Below are 25,237 nucleotides of genomic sequence, written 5' to 3' on the forward strand. Positions count from 1 at the left end.
GAGGTGAATCCAGGTAAAACACATTTTCCCTTTATTCAATTTCTGAATACCGCGAGCAGCAGCAGGAGATAAAACAAGCTCTCACTAATCTAAAGTGTGTGTTTCTAACAGTGCTGCAGCTCAGGTGTGTGTGTGTGTGTGTGTGCGTGTGTGTAAGAATGAGAGAGAAATTTCAGAAAGGCTTAGTGATTAAAACTCATTTGAATGCTCAAACACTGCTGTGTTCTTCCCAGCCGCCTGCCTAAGGCTCATAGTTTGTACCACAGCGACACCAAGTGGACGTGGTTGGAATGGATGGAAAAAAGGCAAAAAAAAAAAATCCTCACAATCCTACCCTGAGACACATTAACATGATGATATTTAATAAATAAATAAATACAGAAAGAAGCCAGGACTTTATGACTTGTAAACATTCCAGAGTTCTGGACGCTCTGCTGTCCTGGTCCTGTTGCATGTGGATCTCCCAGCAGGAACCAGCAGAGATATTTCATCATTATTATTATTTAATGGGATTTCATGCTTTTCCCTGCCTCAGTGCCGTTACCTTTTTTAACAGAGCTGTATGCATTGCTGATGCACATAAATGTATTTCACGCTTGAGAGAATTAAGCCCCACTTTAACGAAGAGTCAAAACACTGGTTAAGCAGGTTAACACAGGCCTGCACAATTAAAACAGCTTCACTCTAAAAGTTATTTTACAGGTTAAAAAAAAGAACTTTGAGGGGTTTTTTTTTTTTACACAAACTTTGATCATTTAATCTTTTTGATGTATTGTTTAAATTTTCCTTTTTTTTAAAAAATATTCTCTGGTTCAACTAAATTTTATTGCTTTAAAAATTTTGTCTCTTTGCATTTTTTTCCCCGTAATAACTGTTAATCTTTTTTTTTTTTTTGCTATAATTTATGTTTTATCATTTATAATATTATATAGACTCTCAGAAATTCTATGACACTTTCCCTTTGAAACAGCTCAAAGTGATTATTTGGAAAAAGAAAATTGCTCAAATCAAAAAAAAAAATTATAAATAAAAATCCATTTTTGGAAATCCTGCTAAATAATAAATTCTTGTCAGTATAAACATGCACACGTTGATCTATCAGCATCATAAACCATCTGAGCTTATGCTTTGCAATTTAAATTCCTGTGCAGCTTCAGCGAGGACGAGCGAGGAGCCCTCTGACTGCAGGTGGCTGGCTTCCTGTGTGGTCCTCCTGGTGTGGGATAATTGGCCGCCGCGCCCTCGCTGAGGGTTTCCCACAGGAGCAGCATCATGTGGAGGAGGCCTGTTTACACACCAGGTGATGGATTCAGCATCGATCATGCGATTAAAGGATGAGTATAAAACACACAGGGGCACTTTGTCTTCATGTGAACTGATATTATGAATTTAAATAAATGAGTTTAGAGGCTGAACTTAAGATGCTTTTATAACCCACTGCATAACTGTCACCACTAGGGGGCAATGTTTTACCAGTGTATGTACTGCTGTCCTCGGTTCCTCCCAGATTTCCTCAGCAGGCTTTACCTTCCCTCTGTGCTCATAATGACTCAACGTCTCATTTCAAATCCATTGCAACAGTTTACAGAGCAGCTGTAGATGGTTTCACCTTAAAAGCACAACACTAACCACGAACTGTCTAAGACATTTTCCCCACATCACACTCAAAGAAGTAAAAACAGCCTCTCAGCTGTTTTCTCTGGTTATAGTTACACAGTGTAACATTTAGCAGCGACTCCTGGATTTAGCTTCATGCACTGAAACACGGCTGCCCCCCTTATCTGGAAACTATCTTCTGAAAGACAAACTTTGTGTCGCAGATCTTTACAATTAAATGATGTGACATGTTTTAACCCGTAAAACCAAACTGAAAATGTAAAAAAGTCCTTTAGAAATCATTCTAAAGTAAAGCTGGGCCTGTTTCATTTACAGGCATGGAAAGGGATCCAACACTCACGAATATCTCTCGTGAGTGTTGGTGACTGTGCTGCTGCTCAGAGAACCAGGCCTTCGTAGGGAAAAGGTTTGAGTTAAACAACTTTTGCAGTTTAGTTAAAAAAAATGACCTGAAATGCAATTTTTAAATTTTATCAGTTATTAATGACACATCACAGGAAAACAAAATGAAATCCGTTCCCTGCTCATGTGATGTTCAGCGATGGCACTGAAGCTTCGGTGGTCCACGGTGGTCTCAGGAGTGACGCAGCACTCCAAACTCTGTATTCCTGAATAACAGGTCCAAAAACATTGGACTGCAGCTTCAGAGGATCCACACGTGCTTCTCCAAAGTGACACAGTTACAGAAACTAACTTAATCAAATGCTAAATCTACTTTTGTACAGCTGAGCCATGTTTTACTCGTTAAACCCTTTGATGATGAGTTCACGGCCTCGATCTATAGTTTCACTTTAATCCAACATGACGCTCATTTATTAACGGGAGACTGCAGACATGAGAGTAGTCTCAGTCTTCACATCTACTCTCCAAAACATGACCAGTGGTTGGTGAGACAATGTCACGGCAGGTCGCTGGACTCAAACACGCCCATCGAGCATGAATGGCATCGTTTCCTTTTATATTTACACAATCTGAAGCTCTGATCCAACATGAGGACCAACTCACCCACCCTGAGTCTGGATGATAAATTAACATCATGGTGAAGGAAAAAAAAAAAAGCGATCCTTTGGTCACAGTTCTTTATTGAAATGTTCAGAGAACACAAAAACAGTGTATTCATAGTAAAACAATCAATAAATACAAACAATAAAACCTGATTATAAAAGCAGTGGTGTGTCCCTTTATCAGAGTTCATATACCTGAACACTCAGAGCGTTTGGATATTTGTTCTTCTGAGCATCACGAGCTGAAACGTCTTCAGCAGCAAGGGCTTCACGGATCATCAGGCAGTGTGTGCATAACGCCTGTGACGAGGCATTCAAGGACACCTCAGAAGTTTAACCCACAGGAGGAGAACTAAACGCTGGGGTACTGAATGACAGCGCGCTACGTTAAAGTTAAAGCACACACTGAGTGACAGTCGCAAACACCTTGTTTGTTTGCTTCATTGACATCAGCCGTCAGCAGAGAGGAGTTCAAAACCAGAGAGCACATGTCGCCCTGCAGAGGAGCGACCCGGCTAACATTAGGAGTTGTTTCTACTTCAATATTTAAAAAAAGACATTTATACAAAACAACAAAAGTCTCTCTGGTTTCAGAGGCCTTTAGTCTGACAGGATCCAGCACTCAGTCAGAAAATTTTCCATCAAACAAAAGAGCGAAACCCTTCCGCTCACTAACAATCCGGTCGTTAAGTGATGACGCGACGAATCCTACTTCCGGGCCTAAAGTAGTCTGCGTTTAATATGGCTTTTGTGTTGTTAACATGTTTAATGTTTTGTATTTTCTTCTATTTGATCTCAAAAAGCTCCTAAAACAGTCAGTGATCACTGTTGACCTCCCTCGGCTTTTATTACCGCTAATCATTTATTTAAGCTCAGTTTTTAAAACCTTAGGATGTAGCTACAGCCCAGCCCATGCTGCAGTATATGAATGACTAACCTCGTATTGTGGATGGATTATCTCAGTTGTTCTCTGGCTGAAGTTTGGTCCTTTTACAGCATCCTGCCATGCGATTACATTTGTTCCTGACCACCGAGAACACTCACGTTAACTTTTATCGAGTGGAAAAAAAGTTAGCTTGTTTATATTATGCTAACATAGCTGTGTCGCTAGCGGTCACGTAGCACATCATTATATACCAGCTAGCCCAACTTCAGTAACCCTACAAACGTCACTGCTGTTTAGCTTTCTGTCTTCATTTATGTTGGAAGTGATAACAGAGCTGTACGTTTCCAAAACCCCGCAGTCAGGACATGCTATATTGTATTTAGATAGAAGCTAGCGAGCTAACTCCCTGCTAACTTCTAACTCCGTTAAATGTCATAAATTCCGTTTTCATGGATGCCTGGATGTTAAACTCAATTGTTACACCTGGTAGAGGAGAAGGCTGATCATTTTATTAAAGATGAAAGACTTTAGACAGTTTTTCAACTCTCAGTAATGCCATAGTGATCGTTTGATATATGGAGCTGCAGCGGAGTTTAGACCCAGACACGGCTAGTGACGTCAGACTGAACAACCGGATGACAACGGGAGATAAAAAGAAAAAAATAAAAGTGGTGGAAACATTCAGACAGCTTTAACATGTGAGCAGATGTTTAATCATCATTACATTTTAAATGTGTAATTTTTAACTGTCTAAAATGGAGTTTTTAAAAGAGTGAATAAAATGATGTGGACATATTATTGCCACGGTTACTCACCCTTTAAAATATTTCTCTGAACAGTGTGTGGGCGGAGTTCCAGGTACTCAGAAGGGGAAAAAAAAAAAAAAAAAAAAAAAGTAGAAACAGTGTTTGTGCAATTACTGTCAGAGCCAGGAGGGGGAGACGGTGGTTTGTGCAGCATCACAGCCACAGACGGGTGAACAACATGGATTATGTGCTTCTGATGAAATGTTTCTCATGATTTACTTGATGCAATAAGAGGTTTTTTGTTTGGGAGCAACAGAAACTCAGAAACACACAAACATCTGACATCAGGATCAAATTTAGAAATTTCCTGTGAATACAGAATGTAAATGATTAGACTCAGAGGCCAGAACTCCCAGAACAGCAGCTCTGATTCTGAGAATCTCCTTGAGTGTGTTGATCTCCAAGTAAATAATTTCTGATGAAGACACGCCCAACGTTTCATATTTAATAAAAACAGATTCTCTCACACGCCACACTTCAGCCTGCTCTGTGTGTGTCATCACTTATTCAGAGCTCGGTGTCAGATCACACGTCCACAACATAAACACCTGAGAAGCGATGACCAGCTCGGGCGCTGAGCTTTAAAACGAGGAGCGTCTCACAGATGGCCGGTTTTCCTCTTTTCATGGATTTGTCTGCAAAAAACCACAACAACACCCACCGTAACGCCTGCACAAAGGCACCATTCAAGTTTTCAGACGCTGAATTTGACCGTAAATTCAGAAAAATATTGTTTCTGATATGCAGTAACTTCATTGATTGACCTTCATTTACTCAACACTAAGCAGCAGAGAACAGCTGCTCAGAGTACTTTTCACATGTCTGTGGGCAGTCTGCAGTATTTATACTGCTTTTTGTATCTCAGCCGCTGTTTTGCATCTTTTTGCATTTTGTGGCTCTTTGTATTTAAAGTGACTCTGCTAATGCAAAGAGAATGGAATGGACTAAAAGTCAGCTTCTGTTTTCAGTAATGATCTTTCATATTTATCTAAACGTTAAGTTTGTGATAATCTGAAGAGTAACAGTGAGTTTAGTGTGAGCTGGATCGCCGTCAGACTGGAGGCCGTTTTAGAACGTTCTTTAAAGTGCAGATCATTACAGTAACAGTCAGAGCGAAGTCTGAACCTGAGTCTCCTCCTCCTCTTCCTTAGCTGATGATGAAGACTCTCGGTCCCTCCTCTCTCATTGGGGGAAGGCTCTCGATCACCATGTTGTCCATCAGCCCGTACTTGTCTTCTTTTTTACTCCTTCCTCCTCCTCCATTGGTTACAACCTGCTGGTTAAGCTCCTCCCTCTCCACTGGCTGTGAGAGCTGAATGGTCAGCTCCTTCATCGTCATCTGCATCAAAAGACAAAGTATTTGAGTGACCTCAACAACCCTTTGAGGCTGAAACATGTAAAAGTGTTACTGCATCTAAATGCTAACATCAGCCTCGCTAACGTGTTTACCAACAGAAAATATCTGAATACTCAGGAACCCCAACTTCCTGTTTCATAGGCGTGCTCATGTAGCTGCCCAGAATGAGCCTTGCTGAGCTGCTGGCTAAAAGAAAAGTCTGAAAAAGATCTGGAGAACCTCACTAATTAGTGGCAAACTGGCTAGAACTGTTTCTGGGATGTTGATAGTCTTCTTGGAGCCACTGGGTGTGATGCTGGGGTCTCCATCTCTGAGGAGACTTTAACACTGATGTGGGTGACGATGGATAGAACTGGAGGAGTGCCCTGCTCAAACTAAACCAGAACTGGTTGTGTTTATTGGCTTTGTGTCATCACAGATTAGCTGCTCGACAATAAGGTGGCTGTAAGGGAAGCAGGTATCAGCTTAGGTCAAAGGTCAGGGGTGGACTTGATCTGCAGCTGTACGTCTTGTACACTTGTCATATGTCTTGTAGTCTTAGCATCGAAACATTTGCTACAGAACGCTAATGATGTAAGACTCAGACTGAGGGGTCTGTGTTAGTTTTTCATGTACTGAACAATCAGTTGGTCCCATTTCATGTTTTTTCAGTTGATGCAACATATGGCACACATATATGTATGCCATCCATGTTTGCCAGGTTTCTGACACTGACAAACTCAACACTGCAGTCCTTTTTATGCACATTTTATTACAGTTCCAAAGTGAGAACATCGCCGTCAAAGCAGAGCAGAGCTGCAGGATGTATTCAATGTGTGACAGGTCCTCTGAAGAAGGAGCTGTTCAAAATCTCACTGAGATGATCGGAATTTTAACAATAATGCAGACGGACCACCGACCTGCAGCTCTCTGAAAAGGTGCAGCATGGCCACGCCCACCACGATGACCACAAAGGATCCCAGAGTTGTAACGATGTCGATGGTCGACATGCTTCTCCACTCCTGGAAGAGGATGATGGAGGTGGATAGAACCACGGAGGTGAAGAGGACGTAGTAGATGGGATAAACCAGCAGGGTGTTGAAGATATCCAGAGACTTGTTCAGGTAGTTTACCTGGAGACAGGCACAAGGACAGGGAAGTCACACAAGTCCTGTGGCAGAAACATAAAGCATGTTTGTGTTTGTCCTGGGATCCATACATGTCAGCGATGCCTCTGAGAACACACTGAAGGGTGGGAAATTTCGGTTTTTCAATATATCATGGACAGGGTGTGTGTGTGGATGTTTAGGTTCTTTTCACTTGTGTTTATGTTGTGTGTGTAGTTATTTGGTGTCCTTCAGTGGGTGTTTGATCACTTCAGGGTCATTTTCTCTGCTGGTGTTTCTTTATGTATACATTTCTATGGAGATGACGCTGTTAGCTGTTACTCACTTTCATTATGCAAACACTAGAAATCCTGCATTGTGCCTTGGATGTGAGCTGATATCTGATGGAAAGTTACTTCATGTGTATTCATCCAAAAAGTTACAGATTTCTGCCCAAATGCTGAAGAGCCCTTTCAGATGAACAGTTTGTTTTGTGGAAACACAGATCAACAGGGATCCATCTAAAGGGAGGACGCAGCTGAAGCCCAAACATCTCCGGCCCAGCCATTCATCACTGCGTGCTTTACCATTAAACAATAATACAGCTGAGAAACAGAGATAAGGGCCGGACAAACAGACCTGTGAAACTTACCTGTGTTACTATGGAGACGATAAGCGTTGCCAACAGGATCCAGGTGAGAGGATTAGCAAGGACGGAAAGATCATAAAACACTGAAGATAAAGAGAGAACGCACACGTGATTTAATAACAGCAGCAGCCTTACAAAGGAGACATTTTATTTAAACAGTGATATTTTTCTATCAAATACAGATCCAGAAAAAAACAAAAAGTCTGAATTTGGAGACATCCTTGTTCATGTGTGTATGAGGCGTGATACTGTGTATTCATCTTTAAGACAGTGATGAGGGAGGGTTTTTAAAAAGTTGAATTGATTTTCCTGAGAATGAGCCATGTGACTCAAAGGAAACAAATAAAATGCAAAGAAAAGAAGTAGAATATCAGAACACCAGCATTGTCTTTCACAGAGCAGGAAAAACGCTTTTCTCTGCAGCACGGGCACGCCCGCTTCTCTCTCACTTACCTGTGTTGATGGCGATGGCGAGGCCTTTCACCGAGGAGACAGTGAACGTGCCGAGCAGCGAGCAGATGCCGATGTAGACGAGGATGTTGGACTGACCGAAGCGAGGACAGCAATACAGCACGAGCACCGCACACAGCACCAACACCAACGCCACATACACCAGAAAACCTGCACACGCACACACACGCGCACACACACACGCACGCACACACACACACACACACACACACAGGACGGATGATAAGAAAACAGATTCTGACACAGAAACATGGATTTCTGCTCCTCACTTCACATCTGAACTGATAAAAAGTTGCTCTGCACCAAAGCTGAGGCTCAGGTGTTACTATGACGATAAGCCAGCCTCACATCTGTATCAGTGTGCCTGCATCTAGACTCTGGATCAGTGAGATAACACTGCTGACATCATGGTAAAATGACATCACCGGGCTGTCATTTTCAGCCGTCCAACCTTCCAGCTCGCCTCTGTGGCCTTACAGAAGGCTACGCAGTGACCTCTGGGGCTGACCAAGACGTCAAAATACAAAAACTGCAGTTTCTCTAATGTCCACTTGAGGCAGCATCCTGAAGTAATTCAGTCCTCATATGAGTCTTTGTGGGGGTCAAGTGCTGAACTGAAAACAATGATTTAAACCAAAGTTTCCTTAAAAAAACGAACTAACTGAAGCTCGACGACCGAACGCTCTGAGTTTGAGATAGTAGAGCGACCCCTCTCACCAGGCTCCAGCAGCTTGTTGGTCATCTCCCGTAGTGATGTCACTTCCTGTTCCTGTGGGGCATGGATAACCAACAGGATGCTTCCTAGCACACACAGCAGACAGCCAAGCTTCCCCACAATGTTCAACACCTCCCCCAGCAGGTAGGAGGACAGAACTGCACTGCAGAGCACACAGGACTTCACGTTAGCCTTGATACGGGCCACAGAAGGAAATTCAAGGACAAACATGCTGCTTTAAAACACAAACATAACGGAATTTAAATTTACAAACTAGAGCTACCTGATGAGGACACTCAGGGCGCCCAGCGGAGTCACCAGCGTGGCCGGAGCAAACATGTAGGCAGCGAAGTTGCAGACTTCTCCTGCTCCCACTGCAGAGGAAAAGAAAATCACTGCTGACAGCAACATAGGAACTATTTTTAATCACTCGAACATAAACCGAAATTTGAATAAGATCCAGGATGAGTTTAGCTGAAGGGAACTGCTGTTTAGCTCCATCACACGAGAGAAAAATACAGAACAGAGTAAAGCTGTTCGATATAACGATATATATCGGATGACGATATAAAAACATTTATCGTTTCATTTTACGCTGTCGTTTGTTTCGTGGTGTCGCAAAATAAACAGTTTACAGCAATGTTTTCACCGTTTTGATGGTCACTGTAGTGGTTATATTCATTTCTCTCTTTCTCTTAATTTAATAACCACACTACGGACGGACAAGCGCCTGCTTTTACGTGTCGTCGTTAGCAACAACGACGGTAAAACCATTGCGTTGCTCCGCGTGTCCGCTTGTTTGTTTTCCATGTAAACCTTTCACAATAAAGCTCAAGATCCTGTTGAGACTTTTCAAAATAAACTGAGTCACGTGAAAGAGGATGCAGAGAGTTTACAGAGGAGAAAAGAGCCGTCAGGTGCTAAAAAATAAACCTTAGACTCAAACTTTGAAAGAAAACGGCGGCCGTTACAACTTATGTCCAAAAATGTATCGTTTCATGCATCTGTTAAAACGATCGACTGCAGCTACACGACGCCCAGCTGGAAAAAAAACATGCAAGTCGAGTTGCCTGAGATTCACAGAATTTACAGAAAATGTTACATTTTTGTGATTTATATCGTAGCCGTTTACTTTCGTGACAGATTTGTATACATGTCACATCCTAAACTAACAGCTGTTGGCTGTGCTTGTACTCCAGCCACAGAACTGTGGATCAGAAAATTAGATGGAACTGAAACTCTTACTGGTTAACAGGCCTCCCCACCACAGCCAGTCCTTCAGGTAACCATGGCCTCCGTCACCTACAGAAACACACACAGCACAATCAGCACGATGCTCCACCTCATTTACCTGAAAACCGAAACTTGTCTTTGTATTTAGAGACCATTATATCCGCATTTAGAGAGAGACTAGGATACCAGTCCTAAAGTAAATTTACAAACTATAAAAATATGTCGACAATCTGTCCCCCCACACCTTCCTGTAAATATATCAAACATAGAAACGTCTGAAACTGGCTCATCCAAGTCAGGAAATCTTTGTTTTCCTCCTTTTTTTCCATCTTTAACACATTTCATCACTAAATTATAGAATAGATCTTTATTGTCACAAGAACAACGAAACAGTTTGGCATCTCTCCGTAAGCAGCATGTAGATTTTTTACAGTAAAATTCCTTTAGAATAAGAGAAACCAAAAAATAAACTTAAAGTTCAGTCTGTAGGTACATACATACCTAAACAGCGAATGTGTGTAATGACGCAAGTATCTACACAGATATGTACAAGTTATATATGCCATATAAAAGAGCAGGTGCAGTATAAGGAGCAATATAAAAATCTTGGAACCAGTTCAGGGAGGAAGCATCAGCACGTCCATAAACCAGAGGCTGTAAACAGCCTCCTTTACAGGCTATGGAACAAATTCAAGGACAAATGTGCGGCTTTAAAACCTTAGCCTGATCCATCCTCCAAACATTCATTCACTCTCAGAGACAAACATCAGCAAGCTCTTCATAGAAGAGAAAACCCACCAAACCCACAGTCTTAATTATTCTAATGAACATCGATTCTTCCAAAATGAGTTTAGTTCCCAAAACTCAGACCTGCAGATGTCAGATGCCGTTCTCAGACTTCATGTTTGCTTTTAACGCGTTTTTTTTCCAGTATATAAAATTTAATTTACTGGCAGATTTACTCTACATGTACTTTGTGAATTTTCAGAGTCACAGAACCTGAACCTTCTGTGTTTTTTAAAACACTGTGGCGGCGAGCAGACCTGAAACAACCACAGTGTGACACAGATAGCAGCGAGGGAATAACAGAAACTCTGAGAGTGATGATTCAGACATGATCTGTGATACTCATGAGCTCGTCTGTCACGCTATACATGAGTCGTTGCACAGTCCTTGGGCGAGACACTTCACCTGCCGCCTACTGGTGATGGCCAGAGGGGCCGATGGCGCGATATGGCAGCCTCGTCTCTGTCAGTCTGCCCCAGGGCAGCTGTGGCTACAACTGTGGTTTGCCTGCACCAGTGTATGAATGTGAGAGTGAATGAATAGTGGCATTGAAAAGCGCTATATAAATCCAATCCATTATTATCATCATCATCATTGTCATTATTATTATTATTATTATTATTATTATTATTATTATTATTATTAGGGCTGTTTGATATAACGATATATATCGGATGACGATATAAAAACATTTATCGTTTCATTTTATGCTATCGTTTGTTTCGTGGTGTCACAAAATAAACTGTTTACGGCAATATTTTTTCACACGCGATGGTTTTACCGCGTGTCCACTTGTTTATTTTCCCCATGAACCTTTCACAATAATGCTCAAGATCCTGTTGAGACTTTTCAAAATAAAAATAATCACATGAAAGAGCATGCAGAGAGTTTACAGAGGAGAAGCAAAAAAGAGCCGTCAGGTGCTAAAAAGTAAACATTAGACTCAAACGTTAGAACAGGCTTTTCCCCGCAGCACGCCGTGTAATAAATACTCACAAAGAAAAAAGCGGTCATATCGCACAGCCCTTATTATTATTAGTAGTAGTAGTAGTAGTAGTAGTATCCACCCCGAGAGCACCTGAAACTGATATCACTTCCTGGAAAGTCAGAAAGTCATTACATAGGAGGGAGAAGAGCACTGGAAGCAACAGCGACTCAGAGTGGGAGGTGAGTGAGTTCCTGTAGTGGTGGTAAAGGTCAACGGTCTCATCTAAAATATCAATAAACACTCCAAATATAATATTGACCTCGAAGATTAAACAGACAAAGCTGCCCCTCCCTCCTCGACCGATGCATTTACTGGGAACTATTTTCAATTTTGGATGAATCCACATGTGGTCTTGCCATGAATACTAATAGCATCAGGGCTGAGCCCGGATAAACCTCATAAGTCAAACATCAGAAACACCTGACTCTGCTCACCTGCTCTGGTGTGTCCGTTGTTGGCCAATCGGAGGAGGGCTTTCTTCTTGAGAATGACACTCCCACCAATCAAGAAGGCCGACAGCAGGGCGAGGGTCAGGCCCAGCCACAGGTTGTAGGTGCTGTTTGACTGTACATCTGGAGACAAACACGACGTCACTGAGTGTGTGTTTATCAGGGTGTGTGTGAACCTCAGACTGTGTGTTTATCAGCGTTACCACACCACGCAAATGCTGCCCCACACATACAGGTCTGAGGTAAACTGGCACCACAGCTGGTGGGGAAGCCTCTTGAATTTCCAGCTAATAAACTAGTGGTGGCTGTCCAATAAGAAGTGGCCCTGGGGTCATTAACCCACTTTACCCATCAGACCTCTGTGACACACTGCCCCACTCCATCATGTGAGCACAACAGGACACCTTAGCTCATGTGACGAGCTCCTAAGACTGGCAGAGTCATATTATCCGAGCAGAGCCCGCCGTCTGAGAGAGCAGCGCTTACTCACAGTTCCTGAAGTTTCTATAGAAACGGAGGCAGAGCCTTCAGCCGTCAGGCCCCTCGCATGGAACCAGTCTGGATTCAGGCGACACCCCCTCCACTCTCTGAGGCTTCATTCTGTTTTATAGGCAGGGCTGAATCAGGTGACCGTGAACCCTAAACCAGTTATGCTGCAGCGGGCTTAGAGTGCTAAGGGACCTCCCATGATGCACTGGGAATTTCTTCTACGCTCCTGTCTCTTTGTCCCCAGGTGTTTTTACGGCGCTTCGCTCTGTCAGTAAGTTTTGCATCTCTGTGCTCTTCATTCCCCCCGCTCACTGAGCCTGGCTCTGATGGAGGTCACCGTCACTAAAAGCTGTTGCTATTTCAGCTGTGAGGTGACTGAATGTTCAAAGATGAAGAGCTGACACTGATGCTATTGTTTCATTTAGAAAAATAACCTGTACCGTGCACACACACATACAGAAAGACACCCCACCCCCCACCCACCGATATGCATATGTGGCCTCTGCTTGTGCACCTGATCTCGCTCACAGCGGTGATGGTCACGCTTTAGTTCACCTGAACGAGTCTGTGCTGCGTCCGACTTCCTCCTCCATTGTCTGTACTGAGGAAGTGTGGAGTAACCTTCCTCTCTCTGCTTCTCTCTTGCTATTTGATCTACTCCATGTTTGGTCTGCTCATCATCTTCAACTGTGCTTTGGTGTGCTTGGACACATCCTGCCTGTCAGGCTACCACGATACCAACACTGACGTGACAGATACAGTTACACACGTCCTGTGGAGTTCATTTCCTTGTTCCTCGTGTTACATCTGATCTGCTACACAGTTAACCCTGATAGTGCGAGGAACCGATCACTTCCTGGAAAGACAGTTTCAGGAACTCGTCTCCAGAGACACGGAGAACAATGGAGACAACAACACAATCAAACAGTCATTAAAGTTGCAGCTCATTAGCTTCCTGTAGGGGAAACTTCTAATGACATCATCCACAATGTCAACAAATAAAGAATGATTTTTTTCTTTCCCAATAAAGGTTTTTCATCTTGGAAACACTTGTGCATATAAACATTAGCACAAGCATTGGCCACTGCATCCCTGGAGTCTGTGTGTAACCTGAAGTCTGTCAGCAGTAATCAGGATTCTCATACCTGAACTTATTTGGGCTTGTTAGTTTATCATGTTTGCTAATACTCATAAACTAACAGCGTTACAGCTAAATACATAACATGACTAAACATGGAGGCTTTACCCTTTTTAAACAGATTCTGATTCACTCTAGACAATGATAATATTTCCGTGGTGGGCGCAGCTCTACCAATCATTGGGTTGGTGGTTCGGTCCTGTACGTGCTAAAGTATCCTTGAGCAAGCTGGTGAACCCCGAGTTTCTCTCCGATGTGCTCGTCAGAGTGTGACTGGGTGAAGGAGGCGTGTCGTATAAAAGACTGAGTGCTGAGGTGGAAACGCTACAATGAGAAAATAGTGCATTTTTATTTTTCTCACAAAGAAAAAGGCCGACGACACAGAGTGTGTTAACAAAACAGATTATTTGTGGACCCCCTCCCCCCCTTAAACACTGGCTGATGAGTGGAAAATCCACTCATCAGCGCCTCATTCGGCTAATTTAACCTGCAGCTGTTGTTTACCTGTTGTCTCAGGTTTCCGGCACAGCACTGCTGACTCAGCAACACTGTAGTCATGGGCAACTAAGAACTATGTGAAAGTGTCAGATATCAGATTATTATTCTGAGGAAAGACTCGATGGATGAGACTGACGTGAGCCCTGACAATCATCAACACACAACAACGAATCTTTAAACACACTGATATTTAACCCTAAACAAACTCCTCGTGCCCACTTACACAGGAATGTGTGTGTGTGTGTGGGGGGGGGGATACCTGTCTGTGTGCCATTGCTCAGGTGTGTGTTAATCAGCGTTTCTCCAGTGACCAAACACACTGTGAACTGAGAGCCACACCACAACCTCACCGCCGACCCTGCAGAGACACAAACGCGACACATTTTTACATCCTTTATGTTTCAGCTAATTATTTATTTTTTACTGATTACAGCCGCGTCCATGGAAGCACTCTCGTTAACCAAAGGTAGTTGAAGCAGGAGCGTCCGGCAGGCTGAATTTAGCAACAGTGACATCATTAAAAAGACACTCAAATGCGTTTTATTTTGAAGATTTAAACACTGCTAACAAACATTGAAAACAACTTTCCCAAAGCTCTGGGAGCTGCACGGCTCTGGGGTAAAACGCAGGCGTGACTTTCACCAGTCCAAGATGGCGGAGCTTGACTCTGTCTGCGTGAAAGACTCAGCGGAGACGTCAGCGGTGGGACAGTATGAGACAGTCTGCTCCAGCACCAGCTAGTCGGCTGTGACTGAACTTTCAAAGTAAAATTCTTGGATAAATACAGAGTCTCATAAATACAGAGCAGTGTGCTCTGAACTTCAATTTTCCACATGAACTCCTCAAAGCATGTTTCAAACATAAAACAAGACGGTGGACAAAACACAGCAGAGAGAGGACGCTGCTGTGTCTGAGCTGAAGTGTTCAGGAAGCTGTGGAGAAATGTATGACTCCCCAAAGAAAGACTGTGACAGCACATGACCCTGGGTGTTTCTATCACTGGATCGATTAGTTTTCATCATAAATAAATTTAATAAATTAAATGAATTACATTTTAAAGGCAAAAACCAAACAGGGGGATTTTTCAGCAGCAGAAGAAAACAGATGGATAGTGTGAATAATCGGGCACTCCTTACAGGACAACAGGAGCTCTGTTTTAAACAGCATTCACATCAGGAAGCGTCTCCGGGGCGTATGGTTCGAAGACGCAGCTGCAGGCGTGTAACACTGACCCGACCGTTGTGCTGCTGCAGTAACAACACGCAGCGGAGAGGACGAGTAAAACCAGGCAGAGCAGTTTAATATTTACACTGTCAACAGTGAGCGCTCGTACACGCGGGCCACCATAAAACACACCCCACAGCAGTGTGGGGTGTGTTTTAAGTCCAAGCTTTATGACAGATTAACAGCAAGTGCAGAAAAACAGTGTTTGGATTTTAGACTCAGGATGTAATTAAGAGACAATTAAATACAACAAAATCAAAAATACTGAGAGGGAGAAACACGGACGTCAAGGTCAAATCCTCACAACACACTCGGGCCAAATTATGGAAAAACGGAACTGATTTTCAGGAAAGAAAGAAAAAAAAAGGCAGAAATTTAGCTAAAAGCCACACGAACATTCACATTGGCCATGAATTAAACAAAATAATTGTCCATCTTACGATGCTTTTACATGATGCCAAGCTGTCTGTTTCTATGGCGCTTCCTCAAAACAGCAACTTTTATCTAATTTGGCCTGAATTACAGGAGCAGGCCAGCATCCCTGAACAGCAGCCGGCTGCTTGGATTTTAAGGTCCGGACTCTTCTACTGCGAAGCTGTGTGGATTCTCTGTCAGCCCCATGGCTTCACAGTAGAAGAGTCCAGATGTTGGACCGGGCTGCCTACGGCTCAGCGCTTTCGCCAACATCTGGAGCATCACGAAACCCAAAATGTAACAACGATGAGCCGGGACTGCTAGACTCCTCCACCACACAGGAACGGGACAACATTTACTCATAAAAGTCCAGCAGCTGCTCTCCTCAGCTACAGCTGTTTATGGGCTGATGTTAAAAGACCACACAGTGGGAAACATCTACTATCTAAAATCTATCATAAGATAATATCCATCTGAATAGAGCCCAGAGAAATGTGTGAAAACAGCGAGATCAAACCGAGCTGCTGTGAGATATAATCAAAGAGTTTCATCAGGAAATACGAGAACATAAATTTCATGTTCATCAGAGCAGGTGCGCTCAGTCTTCCATCATATTTCTGAGATTTGCATCATAAAAGCTCAGCACGGGCTGGAAATCATTAACAGCAGCCTCCATGACTCAAGCTGAACATGATGATGGGAACTAAGCTGAGCTGAAGCATAGAAAACAAACAGAAGTACAACTGCTGCTTGTTTCTGTGCTGATTATTACCCAGCTAACACACAAAGTGTGTTCCTGCAGTGTTGTTAATGTCAGTTATTGCCTTCAAATATATCTGTGACCGAGTATCTCCAGGTCACTAATCCAAGGAGCCGGGAAAGAAAAGCGATCAGATTCTTTAAGTTTGTTGGAGATGCTTCATCCCAGAAGCTTCTTCAGTTCTGAAACCAAATGGAGCAGAGTCCCAGGGACTTAAGCCTGAGTGGGAGTTGACCCTTAAGAGTGATTCATCAAATGATTCAATGTGTGAAAATGGGTGTGGGTCATTGTCAGCAGAGGTTTCAGGTGAAACTATTGTGAGACCTTGCCTCACTCTGTCATGTGACTTATTGAGAACACTTGAGCCAGGATGTGAGTGGGCGTTAAGGCGTCTGGGAGGCATCTCAAAACCGCCTGTCTTCTCTGTCCAAAATGTGAACATCCTCGTAGAGTGACCTTTGACCTTTAGATGTACAGCCAAGGTGGCTCTTCTAGGTTCTCCCATGTGTTTATGAAGTGTTGGGTTTCTGTAGAGGTCTGAGCTCTCCTTGCTGCGCTGCACAGGATACTATTGCTGCCACAAACGATTATTTTGATAGTCGACTAATCAGATCATCATCCATTGTACTTAAAACGTACAGCTTATTGCACCAGCATGTATCTGCTCTTATATAACCATCACTAGCTTACAGCTTTAAGTGTTTCAGGTCTGTGCTAACTAAAAATAAAGACAAGATGGTAGTTTATTAGATTTTAATTAAATGTGCAGATTGTTTCGGTGAAGTTTAATAAACTCACCGGTTTACTCAGGAACAAATAAAATACTAAAAAAGCCAAACAATAACATTTTAAGTTATCTAAGTGACTTATATATCATGTTTAACCTGAGTAGCGAAAGACGGCGGTGGGTTTGAAAACGATTTGCCGGGAGTCCGGTGTTCTCACGGTGCTAGTGACCTAGCTGGCATCCTTGTACATGCAGTGCTGCCATCTTCTGTTTCAGTCCGTTATTACACTCTTAAATCCTGCTACTTATTCCTGCGTCTTTTGTGATCTTACAAAGCTTCAAACGACGCGTCGACTATTAAATCAGTCGTCGACGATTTTGATAGTCGACGTAATCGTGGCAGCCCTACAGGATACACCACCAGCTCTGGTCTGAGGGTGTGGCTGGGTCTGAGGTACACTGGGATGTCGTGATTAACCTGCTACATAACAGATGATAGTGCTGTCCCAGTGTAAGTGAATAAGCTCCTCAGAGAGGAGAACAATCTTCAACAAACTTCAACAAGTCTGTGGCTGTTCTTCTCAAGCTCCTCAGAATTGTGACAGAACACCAGAGATGATGGCAGCTAAACTACAACTGAGCTCCACAGCAAGTTTACACGCTGGATTTATTTTTGATCCACTATTTGTCAATCTCTCTCTCCCGCTGTCTCTCTCACACACAGAGCAAACACTCGTGGAAACGCCCCTGTCCATCAGGTTGAGGAGAAGGATCAGTTTTCCGGATCGTTGTGAGTCATTTTTAAACAGAGCGCACCCGCACTCTGCACTCGTTTCCTGCTCCACAAACAAACACCTGACTGTGACACACACACACACACACACTTCTTTCTGACTTCTTACCGTTTGTGCACGTCTCATTGCTCAGGTGAACATCTCGCATCGTGGTGCTTTGTTGAGGCTTTCACAGAACCGGAAGTAGCCTGCGGACTCTGCGCATCCACAGAACTCAAATTAATTGTCCGGAGATGTTCAGAAAGCGAGCAACAGCGTCGCAGCCAGCATGGAACCCGCAGCCCGGCTCACTCACACCACAGCCCCGTCACGGAATCAGCGGAACAACGACTGAAAGCAGCGGGGCAGGTGAACACCTGACCCCGCCCTGCCGGCACGAGCCGGTCCCGCCCTACACAGGCGGAGCAAACTCAGCAGAGGCCCGGGGCAAACATGCGCCGTGGGGCCCCAGTTTCTATGATTTTCAATTGATTTAAGTATTAAGTAGTATTTTGAAACTTATTTGATTCCTTCAAAGTCAATAGATTGAGCTGACAGTCAAGTGACAATAATGCTAAATATTTCAAACTATGTTTCTTATTGGCATTATTTGAATTGACAACATGGGAATTCTAAATATTCCCATACTTGGACCTCTGACCTCTTCTTCAAATGAGGTTAACTTAAAATTAAAACTGCTTAAAATTCTTCTGATTTTGTTTTTTTATTGGCAACATTTAGGAAATAATACTGGTATATGGGAATTCTAAATAGAGCATTGTAGTTTGCATCCCCACTGTATAATCATGAGGACCTGAATAAAAAACACTGACACTGAGCTGCTGAAATAAAGATGACAAGGGATTGTTGGAAAAAGGACATCATGTCCAAGTGCATGATGTGTTTATATCCTGTTCAGAGAAGTGACACTATAAGCTAAACACAAATATTTGAAAAGTGAAAGCTCAGCAGTTTGTGCTGGATAGCAGCAGGTACCTAACATGCTTGAGTTTTCAATGTAATCAATTAACTGGATTCATCACAACAAAAGAACACACTTTTTTGCCTCACGTCGTCACATTTTGCATTTTTATTTTCTTGGAAAATTAATTTTATCCATTTCTCAGCACTTCATTTGACAGCAGTTGGTTTTCAGAGAGAGGACAGCTGTGGCTCTCCTCTGAAGCAGGGGGGGAGGTGGGGTTGGGACTCAGACCTGATTAGCCGAGCCTGGTTCGACTAAACAAAGTCCAGCAGAGCAGTGTTCAGTTGCAGTAGTTCTGCAGGTCAAAGATGGTACAGGGTTTGTGGCAGCATTCCTCCACAATGCCTCGCTTCACCATCATTTCCATCTGGTCTTTGAAGGTCACTTCATTCTCGCCACCTTGCACCACAGCGCCACCTGCCTTTGGAGGGAGGAAACCTGATGGGATGAAGAGCAGGTGAATGTTCAGATCTAAAAGTATGGGAATTTATATTAAATAATACATTTTAAACATATTAGAACATAAATTACTAATTCTAACACAAAGTGTTACAAAATCAGCGCCATTATATGATGCAGGTGTTGAGACAAATGACAATAGATGTAAATTAATCATGTAGGGTCCATAAAGATATGGAAAATTACAGTTTCCAACATGAAAGCTGATTTAAAGTGAATTGAGAGAAAGAAAAGCTGCCCTCAAATTCTTGTCTAGTGTTTCTGTTCATGGTTGGCGGTCTCACCAAGCAGAGGGTCCACATCTCTCCTGGGGTTGTAGAAGAAGCCTCTGTCCCCACAGACCAGATACAGGGCGTCCACCAGGTGAGAGCCGCACAGGTGCTGTGGCCCACCGACGGCCTGGGAGCCCGGCCACGAAACCATCATTAAGACGAGCAGGGAGAAGGTCTGGAGCCAGAGCGCTGCCATGCTGGAAAGAGCTGAACACAAAAGCACATTCACGTTAGCATCACAGTCACTGTCCTCACAACCAAACCTACAGCCAGCACTCACCTGCACAGGCAGAGAGGAGGAGGTAACTCTGAGATGTAGGGCAGGAGCAGCTGTGTGAGGCAGAACCAAGAGCCTTCTCGCCATTTATACTCCACCAGCGCCACCTGGACACGCCCACTGCTATTTCACCCACATTGTGGGGACTTGTGTGTGATTGCGGATTATGGGGACTCTGCAAACCATTAATATGATTTATTAAACCTGAGGTGAAAGATTTGGTTTCAGGAAATGAACAGCCCTGTGAAGAGATGGCGTGTGTGTGTGTGTGTGTGTGTGCGTGTGTGTGTGTGTGTGTGTGTGTGTGTGTGTGTGTGCGTGCGTGCGCACGTGCGTGTGTGTGCGTGTGTGTGTGTGTGTGTGTGTGTGTGTACAAACAGATGCGCTGCCATCAGCACATATTAAGTGACAGTGTGTTTCTGATTGACTGGTTACAGCACTTAGTAAAACAAACTAAAGCTAATGAGCCGACATGATCTGATCAGCTATTAACCTTCTGCTCCATCTGCTCAGCTTGTTAGTTTAAAGCAGATAACAGTCGTAGAAATCATTTTTATTTAGGTTTTTTACAAGATGTGTTCACATCATGCAGCATCTCCTATCCTCCATCACATCTGACGTTAACAGGCATGAAAACTGAAAATAAGTCCAAGCTGTCTTTATGTCAAAGAGCTGATATTTCTGATCAAATGTGAGGACTGAACGTTTGTAAAAAGAAATCAGGATGTGCAGCAGAGCTCAGAGTGAAGTGAAACATGTCAGCAGATTTAAAAGTATTTCAAACTCAGTCGTATAACTGTGAAGAAGTTTAATTACACATTTAACCCGTGACAGAGCTTAATATCGGGGAAAAAGCAATTTCAATAGTAAGTCTCAGTTTTTTGTTCAAAAAATAAAAAAACTTTGCTAAAAAGTCCTGTAGTTATAAAACTGAAATTTTTGTTAATTACAAAGAAAATTTGAGATTTCTTTATTTTTAATGTGGACAAATGGTATAAAACTACCTTTCTATAGCATATTATAGCAGTTTGTTTTATTACTTAATAGCGGCCGAGTTCTTTATCAGCTGGAAAAACTGTAAAACTCATGAATATGAAGTTAAAACTCGTGCCCTCCATCACATTGTTCAAAGTCATTCAGTGAGGTGGCTTAGAGACTTTGGTGGGCCAATTCTGGCCCCCATGCCTTATGTTTGACAACCCTGAACTACGCAGACAGCATGAAACACAAAGACAAAAGCTTGACTGTCCTGATGTTCCAAATATTTTATTGTAGTTATGGGTCTGAGATGACTTCAGCTTTTCAGTGAGAAAGAGCCAGAGCCTCATCAAACCATCTGCCATGCAAAGAGTGCTTAATGGGTGTCAGAGGTGTGCTGACAGAGCTCTTGTTCCAGCTTGTTAGTCACTTAAAGAAGAAGCTCAACTGACCAAGAAAGAGCGTTACCATGACGAGCTGTCCGTGACGAAGGAGGACGCGTGTTTCGGACAACTTCTCAAAGTGTTTTTCATCTGCATCTACAAATGAACCAGAAACCAGAGCCGCTGTCACCCCACAACCAAACCATAAAAACATTTTCTGCACAATGGATGGAAATTCACTCCATTAAACACTAAATACTACAGCTCAACTTTTATCATTTCTGCTCTTGATTTTCTTTTTCTAATTTTCTTTTAATTCATATTTTGCATTCATTAGAGATACAAGGAATCGGTGTCAAGAAGATGCATTATATTTATGATAAAGTGCAGTTTTAGCTGATATATGTCAGATGATTATTGTAGACCTGTTTCATTATTTTCTATTGTAATGTTTTCTGTAGTAGATTGTGATAGATTAAACAAAAATAACAATGGCGTCATGTGTAAAATGTAAATCAAATAAGAATTTTTGGACTGTTTCTTATACATTTTTATCACTGAAACCAGGAAAAATATTTAACATTTCTTTCAAAACTCGTGTTTTTGTCAGGGTTCCTGGGTGGTTCACCCAGTGTTTTCAGTTTTGTTCATGTTCAGTTTATTTTGTCACTTGTTCTCATTTCCTGTTTTGCTGTTCCAGTTACTTCCATGTGTCTTTACTCAGATTAAGTTCAGCTGTTCACTCGCCGGTTTCTAATTACTCATCACCCAGCCTGTACTTAAACCCTCAGTTTCGCTCAGTCCAGCGTCTTGTCATTGATGTTGTCTGCTCCGCATGTGTGAGCTCGGTTCAGCAGCTTAAGTTCTGCTCGTCCCCTCATTATAATAAACTCCAACTCTCACCATGAGTCCTGCGTTTGGCTCATCTCTTCCTCTCATCCACACACATCCCTGATAGTTTTTAGTTTAATTAAGCGTACAATTTCCCTTTATAAACTGAAACCTGGTATCCTATAGTCAAGAAACATATCCAATAATGATTTCTTATATTAATTTAACATTTCTAAAAGTGAGACTCAAGAGAAATACAAATCGAAAATGCAAGGTGGTTTATTTTGGTCATAGTGAAAGGTAAGGAATCTCGGAGAAATTAGGCATATTTAATTGTAATAAAATATTGATTTTTTTAATCACTGTTGTGCTTTTTTAATGTAAACTTCTCATGTTTTGCATTCAGCAAAACATACAAATTACCAAATATATCACATGGACCACATTTTTTTAAATTAAATATTATATTTAAAGTGAATATGAGTTTAATATGTTGTCTTTGATATAGTGAAACAAAGACAACATATTAAATGTTTTTAGAAACATATTCTATTTTATTTTGATTGTGGTAACTTCATAAAAATGGCGACAAAAGACTGATGAATTTATAATACTAAATAAAAGTATTATACAGTACTGGAACATCTCATAGCTAACATGGCGGGGTGTCATAATCAGCTGAGGAGGGCTTCCCTCCCCCCTTCAGTGCTGTGGGGGCGGGGCATTAGAACACATGGGGAGGAGCAACTGTATCTGAAAGTTTAGGAACAACATGCGCTGCAGGGAACGTCTTGATTCTGCTCTAAATGAAACATTTTTCAGTATTTTACATGTCGTCTTTTTCTGCAGTACTCTGTAAATGATTTGACATAGATCTTTTTTTCACTTTGTTTCAGTTTTGTTGGAAATATAATTGTGTTAAAGCATCTTCATGGTGTTTTTTTTTGTTTGGTTTTTTTGTTACAGCTATAAACTGTAGATTTCAGATTCTAATTTCAGATAAAGCTCCATTGTTGTGTGTCTGACAGATGATTTTAATATTACTTCTGTGGTCAGTGATTTGATAAGATAAGACTTTATTGATCCCACTGTGGGGAAACGTGTGTTACAGTCTCGGTCGTTGTGTCCTTGGGCAAGACACTTCACCCGTTGCCTACTGGTGGTGGTCAGAGGGCCCGGTGGCGCCAGTGTCCGGCAGCCTCGCCTCTGTCAGTGCGCCCCAGGGTGGCTGTGGCTACAATGTAGCTGCCATCACCAGTGTGTGAATGTGTGTGTGAATGGGTGGATGACTGGATGTGTAAAGCGCTTTCAGGTCATAGGGACTAAGTACAGCGCTATACAAATACAGGCCATTTCCCATTTACCTCAGCTCAGGTAGAGATAGCAGAAGGAAAATACAAAAAATACAAAACAAATAAGATAATACACTACATACAATGGCAGCAAACGCAGAATGTGATTATGGATACAGGGTTGTGGAAATATGCAAGAAATAAATGTAACTATTCTACCATCACTATTACTAAGTAAGTCATAGATATCTATAAGTATGTATGAGTATAGACACTGGTCCAGTATGGTTGCACATCTGAATATGTTTATGATATGTGCACTAAAAATAACACAACTTTTCCACTCCACATGTTGGCGTTATTATTACCTGGTTTCAGTGTGTTGATTATGTGCCCAAAGAGGGGCTGTTTACACCAAGCTTTCAGCTACACAAGTAAAAACTGATAACTGACCACATGATGGTGCCATTGTCCCATCGTACTGTAAGTACAGAGTATGGCTGTGAACTGGAAAAAGATGGAGAGAAAAGAGATATTTTAAAGTGCCTAATGTGAATCAACTGGAAAGTAGAAGCTGAAGAGAATGGAGAAAGTAAGTAAAGTGTCAGGAATGACATTGTAAAAGAAAACCAGAACAGGAGACTGACATCAATAAAGAGCTGAGAGCTCTGCTTAAAAGTCTCTGCAATACTAATTCCACACATAACACATTACTTTCAGGCTCTTCCATTTACAGATCACTACTGTGTCTTAAGATTTTATTTGAATTTGGATTTAAAAGGAGTGTTTTAGTTACAGTGGGGCAAAAAAGTATTTAGTCAGCCACCGATTGTGCAAGTTCCCCCACTTAAAATGATGACAGAGGTCAGTAATTTGCACCAGAGGTACACTTCAACTGTGAGAGACAGAATGTGAAAAAAAAAAACCATGAATCCACATGGTAGGATTTGTAAAGAATTTATTCGTAAATCAGGGTGGAAAATAAGTATTTGGTCAATAACAAAAATACAACTCAATACTTTGTAACATAACCTTTGTTGGCAATAACAGAGGTCAAACGTTTACTATAGGTCTTTACCAGGTTTGCACACACAGTAGCTGGTATTTTGGCCCATTCCTCCATGCAGATCTTCTCGAGAGCAGTGATGTTTTGGGGCTGTCGCCGAGCAACACGGACTTTCAACTCCCGCCACAGATTTTCTATGGGGTTGAGGTCTGGAGACTGGCTAGGCCACTCCAGGACTTTCAAATGCTTCTTACGGAGCCACTCCTTTGTTGCCCGGGCGGTGTGTTTTGGATCATTGTCATGTTGGAAGACCCAGCCTCGTTTCATCTTCAAAGTTCTCACTGATGGAAGGAGGTTTTGGCTCAAAATCTCACGATACATGGCCCCATTCATTCTGTCCTTAACACGGATCAGTCGTCCTGTCCCCTTGGCAGAAAAACAGCCCCATAGCATGATGTTTCCACCCCCATGCTTCACAGTAGGTATGGTGTTCTTGGGATGCAACTCAGTATTCTTCTTCCTCCAAACACGACGAGTTGAGTTTATACCAAAAAGTTCTACTTTGGTTTCATCTGACCACATGACATTCTCCCAATCCTCTGCTGTATCATCCATGTGCTCTCTGGCAAACTTCAGACGGGCCTGGACATGCACTGGCTTCAGCAGCGGAACACGTCTGGCACTG

General features: G+C 42.4%; 2 protein-coding genes across 3 annotated transcripts; both read right to left on the reverse strand.

The window, feature by feature from the left end:
* Positions 1–4,393: 4,393 nt before the first annotated feature.
* nipal4 (NIPA like domain containing 4) lies at positions 4,394–18,258 on the reverse strand. 2 transcript variants are annotated; one of them, XM_085471110.1, is made up of 11 exons: positions 18,199–18,258; positions 14,431–14,529; positions 12,032–12,169; positions 9,836–9,892; positions 8,874–8,964; positions 8,593–8,753; positions 7,858–8,025; positions 7,408–7,487; positions 6,570–6,782; positions 5,439–5,652; positions 4,394–4,948 (listed from the first exon to the last, which is right to left on the reverse strand). In XM_085471110.1, exons 1-10 carry the CDS (start codon positions 18,236–18,238, stop codon positions 5,461–5,463), a joined length of 1,239 nt encoding a protein of 412 aa, XP_085327236.1. In that variant the 5' UTR covers positions 18,239–18,258; the 3' UTR covers positions 4,394–4,948; positions 5,439–5,460. The 2 variants fall into 2 exon arrangements, with proteins under 2 accessions (XP_085327236.1, XP_085327235.1); XM_085471109.1 differs by having other exon boundaries at positions 4,394–5,652.
* A 642-nt stretch (positions 18,259–18,900) lies between these two features.
* ins (preproinsulin) lies at positions 18,901–20,134 on the reverse strand. Its single transcript, XM_085471115.1, has 3 exons — positions 20,066–20,134; positions 19,798–19,992; positions 18,901–19,492 (listed from the first exon to the last, which is right to left on the reverse strand). The coding sequence occupies exons 2-3, from the start codon at positions 19,979–19,981 to the stop codon at positions 19,335–19,337; spliced, it is 342 nt and encodes a 113-aa protein (XP_085327241.1). The 5' UTR covers positions 19,982–19,992; positions 20,066–20,134; the 3' UTR covers positions 18,901–19,334.
* Between the last annotated feature and the right edge of the window lie 5,103 nt (positions 20,135–25,237).

Source organism: Copadichromis virginalis, linkage group LG10 (genome assembly GCF_057382275.1).
Source record: "Copadichromis virginalis isolate Kocher_CV1m ecotype Utaka linkage group LG10, C_Virginalis_male_GT1.1, whole genome shotgun sequence".
NCBI classification, from domain to species: Eukaryota; Metazoa; Chordata; class Actinopteri; order Cichliformes; family Cichlidae; genus Copadichromis; species Copadichromis virginalis.

Bases quoted from the DNA above. Each gene is read 5' to 3' on its own strand.
- ins (XM_085471115.1), bottom strand. From the start codon at position 19,981: ATGGCAGCGCTCTGGCTCCAGACCTTCTCCCTGCTCGTCTTAATGATG. The intron at 19,493-19,797 runs GTGAGACCGCCA...TCATCCCATCAG, and splicing joins AGATGTGGACCCTCTGCTTG to GTTTCCTCCCTCCAAAGGCA.
- nipal4 (XM_085471110.1), bottom strand. From the start codon at position 18,238: ATGCGAGATGTTCACCTGAGCAATGAGACGTGCACAAACG. The intron at 9,893-12,031 runs GTGAGCAGAGTC...GTGTTTCTGTAG, and splicing joins CAACGGACACACCAGAGCAG to GTGACGGAGGCCATGGTTAC. The intron at 8,026-8,592 runs GTGAGAGGGGTC...GTGCGTGTGCAG, and splicing joins CAACAAGCTGCTGGAGCCTG to GTTTTCTGGTGTATGTGGCG.